The 8,556-nt window shown below is 48.0% G+C and overlaps 1 protein-coding gene across 3 annotated transcripts; it reads right to left on the reverse strand.

Annotated features, from left to right (window-relative positions):
* Positions 1 to 244: 244 nt before the first annotated feature.
* Positions 245 to 7,599, reverse strand: LOC118078703 (zinc finger protein 883-like). Of its 3 annotated transcripts, none has more exons than XM_060279281.1 (3): positions 7,366 to 7,599; positions 4,756 to 4,900; positions 245 to 3,805 (listed from the first exon to the last, which is right to left on the reverse strand). In XM_060279281.1, exon 3 carries the CDS (start codon positions 3,653 to 3,655, stop codon positions 1,562 to 1,564), a length of 2,094 nt encoding a protein of 697 aa, XP_060135264.1. In that variant the 5' UTR covers positions 3,656 to 3,805; positions 4,756 to 4,900; positions 7,366 to 7,599; the 3' UTR covers positions 245 to 1,561. The 3 variants fall into 3 exon arrangements, with proteins under 3 accessions (XP_060135264.1, XP_060135263.1, XP_060135265.1); XM_060279280.1 differs by lacking the exon at positions 7,366 to 7,599 and adding an exon at positions 6,822 to 6,913; XM_060279282.1 differs by lacking the exon at positions 7,366 to 7,599 and having other exon boundaries at positions 4,756 to 6,376.
* Between the last annotated feature and the right edge of the window lie 957 nt (positions 7,600 to 8,556).

Here is an 8,556-nt window from a genome sequence, read left to right on the forward strand (position 1 = left end):
CCCAGCTGGTGCCTCCCCCCCCCCCCCTTTCACCCTGCCAGTCCATGACAGCAGCAACACCAGCAGCAATAAAATCAGTACAATAACAATATGCACTGTGGTCCTCTAGCTGGAAGAAAAACTTCTGGGACAATGGAAAAGTACTATCATCCCCAAATCCCAGAATAAGCAGCAGTTCTGGGGTGCCCCATGGGGTTCATGAGTGAAGATGGACCCCCCCCCCGGAGACTTCCCTGGTACCTGCAGCCCCTCCTTCCCCCTCTTGCAATTAGGCTTAGGGGCGGGGAATCTCCCATTAAATTACAGAATTTAAAGTTTTCTTCAGAATATGTAGGAGGCAGGGATAAGTTCTAGTGAAGAAGCAGTGTTTGGAGATCATGTGGTGGGGGGAGGGGGGACAGAGTTTGGTGGAAAAACCAGTCACACACACACACACACACACACACACACACACACACACAAACACACCCATCTTGCATGCTTGAGTACAGCAACTCCAGGGCATAAACTAAGTATCAGCGGGGAAGGGGCCACGTGCAGAGCAATTCCCATGCAGAGGTCAAAACAACAACAACAACAAGAACAACAACAACAACAAAACACACAGGCAGGAGGACTTCTTCAGTAATAGTTTACTGAGGGTTCAAAGCATACAATTCTCAGTGGGTCCCCAGTGAGGCATAAAGCTTAGCTCCTGAGAGCAAATCCAGTTTCAGCAGTACAAAAAAATACGCCCACAGTATATCTAAGTCAGACACACACACCGGCAAAAGGGAGCAAGGAAGAAAGAGGCTGGAACGACACACTGCAATGAAGGTGTGTTTTTCACTTCCTGTCGTCTGGGAGGGAAGTCAGCAACTGGGCATCTTCAGGGGCTTCACGAAGCAAAGTTTTCTGCCGGCTGCTTCCAGGTACATCCTAGAAACACACAGTGTGATTCGTGGTTTATTGCCATATCAATTGTTTTTCAAAGGTTATCACGATGTGGTCTAGAAACCGGTATTGGACAAGATATTAATATATCGGCCAGCCCTAATCCTCACTCCCCACCAGCAATCCAGATTTCCCCTCTCTATCAAAAGGTATCTAAAATTATACTCCCTATTGTGAGACATTGCCTTAAATATTTCATTACTGTTCAGCTTTACATATAAACACAAGACCTTCACATACACATCATGCTTTGAAGACTGATTTCCTGCTGAGTTCATTGCTGTGAAGAAAAGAGTGGATTCTGAGAGGAACACGTCCCACATGCCATACATCTAAATGGGTTCTCCCCTGTGAGAGTCCCAAGATGTTTCTTAAACACTCCATTATAACAAAAGCACTTTCTGCAAATCTTTCCATTTAAACTGCTTCTCCTCTTGAGTTGTTGATGGGTTTGTACGGTTAAACTATTAAAGTTCTTCGTGCTCATGAGTCTGTTGATATAGGACTTCCACTAGGACTGACCCTCTATCTACTTTCCTGACATTTATATGGTTTGTCTCTTCTGTAAGTTTCTTGACTTAAATCAAGGGCTCCCCTCTGACTGAAGTTCCTTCCACATGCCATACATTTATATGGTTTCTTTCCCGTGTGTCCGCTGATGTTTTCTAAGATTTCCACTGTGCCTGAAACTCTTTCCACACTCCATACACTTATATGGTTTCTCTCCTGTGTGAGTCCGTTGATGTTGTCTAAGGTTTCCATTATCACTAAAACTCTTTCCACACTCCATACATTTATATGGTTTCTCTCCAGTGTGAGTCCGTTGGTGTCTTCTAAGGGACTCATTGAAACTGAAGCTCTTTTCGCACTCCATGCATTTAAATGGTTTCTCCCCTGTGTGAATCTGTAGATGTCTATTGAGTTGTCTACTCCTACTGAAGTTCTTTCCACACTCCATACATTTATATGGTTTCTCTCCTGTGTGAGTCCGTAGGTGTCTTCTAAGGGACTCATTGAAACTGAAGCTCTTTTCGCACTCCATGCATTTAAATGGTTTCTCTCCTGTGTGATTCTGTAGATGAATATTGAGTTGTCCACTCCAACTGAAGCTCTTTCCACACTCCATACATTTATATGGTTTCTCTCCTGTGTGAGTCCGTTGATGTTTTCCAAGGTTTCCATTATCACTAAAACTCTTTCCACACTCCATACATTTATATGGTTTTTCACCCGTGTGAGTCCGTTGATGGCTTCTAAGGTTTGCATTTAAACTGAAGCTCTTTCCACACTCCATGCATTTAAATGGCTTCTCCCCTGTGTGAGTCTCTAGATGTATGTTGAATTGTCCACTGTGACTGAAACTCTTTCCACACTCCATACATTTATATGGTTTCTCTCCTGTGTGATTCCGTTGGTGTCTTCTAAGGCACGCATTTAAACTGAAGCTCTTTCCACACTCCATGCATTTAAATGGTTTCTCCCCTGTGTGAATCTGAAGGTGTATATTGAGTTGTACCCTCTTACTGAAGTTCTTTCCACACTCCATACATTTATATGGTTTTTCACCCGTGTGAGTCCGTTGATGGCTTCTAAGGTTTGCATTTAAACTGAACCTCTTTCCACACTCCATACATTTATATGGTTTCTCTCCTGTGTGAGTCCGTTGGTGCCTTCTAAGGGACGCATTGAAACTGAAGCTCTTTCCACACTCCATGCATTTAAATGGTTTCTCCCCTGTGTGAATCTGTAGGTGTATATTGAGTTGTCCACTCTGACAGAAGCTCTTTCCACACTCCATGCATTTATATGGTTTCTCTCCTGTGTGAGTCCGTTGGTGCCTTCTAAGGGACGCATTGAAACTGAAGCCCTTTCCACACTCCATGCACTTAAATGGTTTCTCTCCTGTGTGAGTCCGTTGATGTGTTTTAAGGCTTGCATTGAAACGGAAGCTTTTTCCACACTCCATGCATTCATATGGTTTTTCTCCCATGTGAGTTCGCTGGTGTAATTTAAGGTCTCCACTGTGACTGAAGCTTTTTCCGTACTCCATAAATTTAAATGGTTTTTTTCCCGTGTGAGTCTGTAGATGAATATGGAGTTGTCCACTCCAACTGAAGCTCTTTCCACACTCCATGCATTTAAAAGGTTTCACCCCTGTGTGAACCCGTTGGTGTCTTCTAAGGTTTCCATTATCACTAAAGTGCTTTCCACACTCATTACATTCATATGGTTTCTCTCCTGTGTGAGTCCGTTGGTGTCTTCTAAGGTTTCCATTATCACTAAAGTGCTTTCCACACTCCATACATTCATATGGTTTCTCTCCTGTGTGAGTCCGTTGATGTTGTCTAAGGCTTCCACTATTACTAAAGCTCTTTCCACACTCCATACATTTACATGGTTTCTCTCCTGTGTGAGTCTGTTGATGTTGTCTAAGGCTTCCACTATTACTAAAGCTCTTTCCACACTCCATACATTTACATGGTTTCTCTCCTGTGTGAGTCTGTTGATGTTGTCTAAGGCTTCCACTATTACTAAAGCTCTTTCCACACTCCATACATTTATATAGTTTTTCACCTGTGTGAGTCCGCTGATGTATATTAAGGTTTCCCCTCTGATTGAACCTCTTTCCAGACTCCTTGCATTGGAATCTTTTCTTGCCCATGTGAGTCCCCTGATGTGTTCTAAGTGTTCCACTATCAGTTAAACTCTTTCCATTCTCCATACCTTTAAACGGTTTCTCCCCTTTTTGAGATGTGAGCTATGTGTGCTCATTCAGTGAAGCATATTACACATTTCACACATTTTGATGTCTATTCCTGGAATTCTGACTCTCTTCTCCATCACTTTCCTCAGGGTGGGCTGAGAAGAAGTCCTGTTTGGGTTTCAAGGAAGAGAACACAGAAAAAAAGAACACATCAAGCACCATTAGCACCCTCTCTTATTTCGACGTCTCCTACATTCTCCACCCATGTTCCGAGATTTTAGGAAATGAAGATGCAATGTCATCAAATGATAGTAATGCATCAGCAACCTTTCATAGTCCTCAATCATCGTTAATAAAGCAGCATGATCTGGGAATACAGCCTTTTCAAATCAATTGTTTCCTCACAGGAAAGGCAGCTGCTCTCTGTCCATCAACAGGTCCTCTCTTTCTCCGCTTCATCATTCCTTTGGACATTTCCCATCCCATCCTCTGCATCATAATCCTCCATCCACCCCCATTTCCACCTCTAGATCTTCATGAATCCCCTGCACAGTCCCATGGGCCTCAGGAGGTCCATGTGGACCATTCTGTGAGACCCAGGTCTACGTCTTTTCCAGGGACTGTGGTTTGGGTCAGTCAGAGAACTAGTGACAAGGCTAGGCGCTTGGGGTCAGCTGAATGGGTGCTCAGGGAAGCTGATGTTCTTGGAGATGGACCTCCGTCTACATGTCTCACACTGCATGGAAAGAGCAGGAGAAGCTGAAGGAAAGCAGTTGGATCATGGGAATCCCAGATGGAAACACCCACCCCCATTGTTCTTTATAATAATGATGTGCTGCCTGATCTCGTGCCCATCTTCTGGACTATCCTAATCTGGCACTGAAAAAGCTGGATATTAAAGGCAAATGGATAACTGTACTTAAGGGAAACTTCAACCTTGAACATGTAGTATTGATTCATTAATGGCCAGAAGTTGTGTTATTTCTGGGGACATGAATTTATTCCTGATCCATCTTAAATATCATAATTATAGGATGCCTTGGGGTGTTAGGGGAGCAGTAGTACCTTTGGTGGCCGACATGTTTGGGGGGGGTCCCCACCCTGCACTCAGTGCTCACCTGTGGCTTCCAGAAGCTGTCAGCATGCAACAGGGGCCAGGATCCAAGCAACGGCTTCAACTGGCCGGCAAAGCCAGGTGAGGATAGCTGATGGGTCTCAAATCCTTGGTGGGTTGGGGAATTCTGCTGCAGGTGAAGGCAGGCCCTGGTGGATGGAGAGGATGAGAACAACAGTGAATCTCACAGTCAGGAAGGCAGATTCTGTCCATGTTGCAGAGGAAAGTGAAGGGAAGGTGGGGCTCGTCAACCGAGAAAGGAAGGGAGCCCATTGAGAAGGAAAACCCTGATCCTAAACCTTCGCTAACTCGTCAGTTATTTTCAGGAGAAGAAAAGGCTCTGGAGGAGAACCTCTCTAAGACCGTTGGATGGTGTCCTGCACACCTCCTTCCAGCAACTCCTGCAGCCAAACTGGTGCCAAACATACTGCTCTGCTTTCCTTGGGACCATATCAGCCAGGCTGAGGAGGGGGTCTTGTTCTCTAGGCAGCCCAGGACCCCCAACCACACTGCCCAGGCTTCCATTGCTGCTAACACAGCAGTTTTGGATGGAGAGATGAGCTCAGACCTGTGTATCAAAGTCTGTCCGATGTTGAATAAGGAAAACAGAAGTGCTATTTTCACCATATGTCACTGTCAAAGTATTCCAAATATTTGCCTTTTGAAGGAAAGACCACCAAGTATCCTATGGCCCCTTCAAAGCTAATAAAAGTATTGTGCCTGGAACTTTTGTGGGCTGCAGGACCAGGAAAGCTTCTGCCACCATTATCCTTCCAATTGGGATTCAGGCCTCATCCTGGAACTGAAACTGTGGATGATTCCCAGATCTTCCTCTCTTTTAAATTGGAACCAGTGAAGGCAGGCAATTCCTTGTGCGCATTTCCAGAGGTGGTTGGAGGATGGATGGCGGCTAACAGATTTAGGTTGAACCCTGACAAGACAGAAGTAACAATTTGGGGGGACAGAGGGCGGGCAGGTGGGGGGGACTCCCTGGTCCTGATGGGTTAACTGTGCCCCTAAAGGACCAGGTACTCAGCCTGGGGGTCATTTTGGACTCACAGCTGTCCATGGAGACGCAGGTCAGTTCTGGGTCCAGGGCAGCTGTCTGGTACACAGGCTGAGACCCTACCAGCCTGCAGACTGCCCCCCCCCGAGTGGTGCCTGCTCTGGTTATCTCCTGCTTAGACTATTGCCATGTGCTCAACATGGGGCTACCTTTGAAGGTGACTCAAAAACTCCAAATAATGTGGACCTAGGAGCAGCCGCCAGGACCACATATCACTGGTCCTAAAGGATCTTCCCTGGCTCTCAGCGCATTTCCGAGCACAATTCAAACTCTTGGTGCTGACCTTTAAAGTGTCATGGTTGCATTTTTCAGGCATAGAAAAGTACTGTATTGGTAATAAATTTCTCTGCTGATTGAATTTTTTTGCTGCTGTTTTTTCCTACTCTGCTAATTATATGTCGTGGGATTGCGGAAACAAAGAGTCGCTTCCTCTCGGGATTTCCTCTCCTCTCTAGGGGGGGGGGGGAACGCAATGGTTGATGTTGAATAGTGGGTAAGAAGGATGAAGACACAGCTCTCAAAACAACCAGCTCTTTATTCTAGCTCTGAGTCCAGGCTGAACAGTAGCTAAGCCCAGTGTTTTCCAACCTTGTGTTTTCCTCCAGCTGTTTTCGGACTACAATTCCCATCATTTCTGACCACTGGTCTTGCTAGCTAGGGATGATGGGAGTTGTAGTCCAAAAACAGCTGGAGGCACAAGGTTGGGAAACACTTATATAGTACTCTGTAACTTGCAACAGTAACAAACTTCCCCTAGCTACCCAATCCGTGAACAGCACTCTCAATCCTTCATTTGCATGTTGTGGACCTGAGTGAGAACTGCAGCAACAGTGGGCAGGTAAGAACTGCAGTTAACTTAATACATAACAGTTGGCCTTGGCAGAACCTATGAGTCTGGGCAGGGAAGGGAAGGGGCTTCTGGGGTGGGAAGAGGATGGAGCATGAAGGAAGGAAGGGGTGGGGGGACTGGACCCCCCCTTTTCCAGGGATCCCTCTCTGGTTACCTTGACAGGGTGGCGGATTCCTGGGTGGGAGGGAGAAGCCAAGACGGTCATTCCGGAGCTTCCCCGCGGAGACGTCTCCCTAAAAACTGGTCTTCCTATCTCTCTCTTCTTTCCCCCCCCCCTGCCAATGCTGCCCTTCCCTGCCCCAGGGATGCTCCCCCCCCACTTCTTCGCCCCCCTCCCTCTTTCCCTGAATCGCCCTGCGCGCCCCATCTATCCATCCAGAAGAACCCCCCCCTACACGGGGGTCTCCATCCAGGCATCCCTCGCGCCCGTTAACCCTTTCATGGCCCGCCTTTCTCCATGCGGAGACCTCAAGGATCCCTGCGTGGGGGAAACGGGGTAAGGGGGGTCCTCGTGGGGACCCCCTGGGTGGGCGCCCCATGTCCCCCCCCTACCAAGGCGCCTAAGGGGCCAAGGAAAGCCCCCTTCGCAGCACCGTGCAGGGATCCAGGCCCTCCCGGTGGGACCCACTAAAGGTTCTTTGGGGAGCTGGCGGGGGTCTCTGGGTCCTTTTCTCTCCCCCCCCCCGCGGCCCCTTTACCTCTTTTTCCTCGCTCCCAATTCTCTTTCCCACGGGGGGGGATTTCCCCTGCCGCCCCTAGAGCTACGGCGCAGAGGAGCAATCCGGTGTAGAAGCTCCACTTCCGGGAGAAGCAGGCAGTTTGGGAGGGGGCTCTTCTCCCCCCCCCCATTCCCGGAACAGAAGCCGGATGGCGAGGAGGAGGAGCAACATATTGGGGAGGGGATTTGGGGTTGTGGGGGCGGAGTGAGAAAAGGATGTTCCGGGAGGGGAGGGGAGGAATTTAGTGGGGGGGGAGATGAAGGTTTTCCCCCTCCCCTCTTCCTTTTGGGGATCAGGAGAGCGAGGGAGGGGCTGATCCCAGCAATCCAACTGCAAAGTGCCCCCCCCAATGGTTACTTTGTAAAATCCTTCCTTCCCCCACTCCACGCCATGACCTCAGAATGCTCCATCCATGTTTTAGGTCTTGGTGCTGTTAACACCAGGAATGGGGGGGGGCAGTTTTGTAACTCGCTGATGGTGCAGTGGGCACTGAAGGAGGCATAATGGGGGGGCACACTCATAGGAGGAATGGACTCCATTACAAGGCATGGTGAATAATTTTGGCAAATGCAAACGCAAATACGGTGGAGCGATGAACCCCAAATGACTCCCTGCAAACACCCCCCCTCCCCCCGGGCTCGTAGGACCTGGACCTAACCAACCAGATCTTTCGAAGTGTGACAAAACACCCTGGATGTTCAGAGCAGTTTGCATACTCCTGGGTAGCGGTCCTGAGAGAGAGCCCTACGTGGCTACAGAAGTTCAAAGGAAAGTATTGTACCTCGCTGATGGTGCAGTGGGCACTGAAGGAGGCAGAAGTAATCAAAGCCCAAAAGAAAGAGCACTTTTCCAGAGGAGAGGTGAAAAAGAAAGAACCAGCCTGGCCCCCAACGGCTCCAGTATCAGCCTTTTATTGGCCAGAGCGACAGTTTGGATTTTGGATTTGATATCCCGCTTAATCACTACCCTAAGAAGTCTCAAAGCAGCTAACATTCTCCTTTCCCTTCCTCCCCCACAACAAACACTCTGTGAGGTGAGTGGGGCTGAGAGACTTCAGAGAAGTGTTACTAGAACAAGGTCACCCAGCAGCTGCATGTGGAAGAGTGGAGACTCGAACCTGATTCCCCAGATTAAGAGTCTAGTCTACCGCTCTTAACCACTACACCACAC

Source organism: Zootoca vivipara, chromosome 10 (genome assembly GCF_963506605.1).
Source record: "Zootoca vivipara chromosome 10, rZooViv1.1, whole genome shotgun sequence".
In the NCBI taxonomy this organism is placed as follows: domain Eukaryota; kingdom Metazoa; phylum Chordata; class Lepidosauria; order Squamata; family Lacertidae; genus Zootoca; species Zootoca vivipara.

Excerpts from the sequence above, each read along its gene's own strand:
- LOC118078703 (XM_060279281.1), bottom strand. The coding sequence starts at position 3,655 with ATGGAGAATGGAAAGAGTTTAACTGATAGTGGAACACTTAGAACACAT.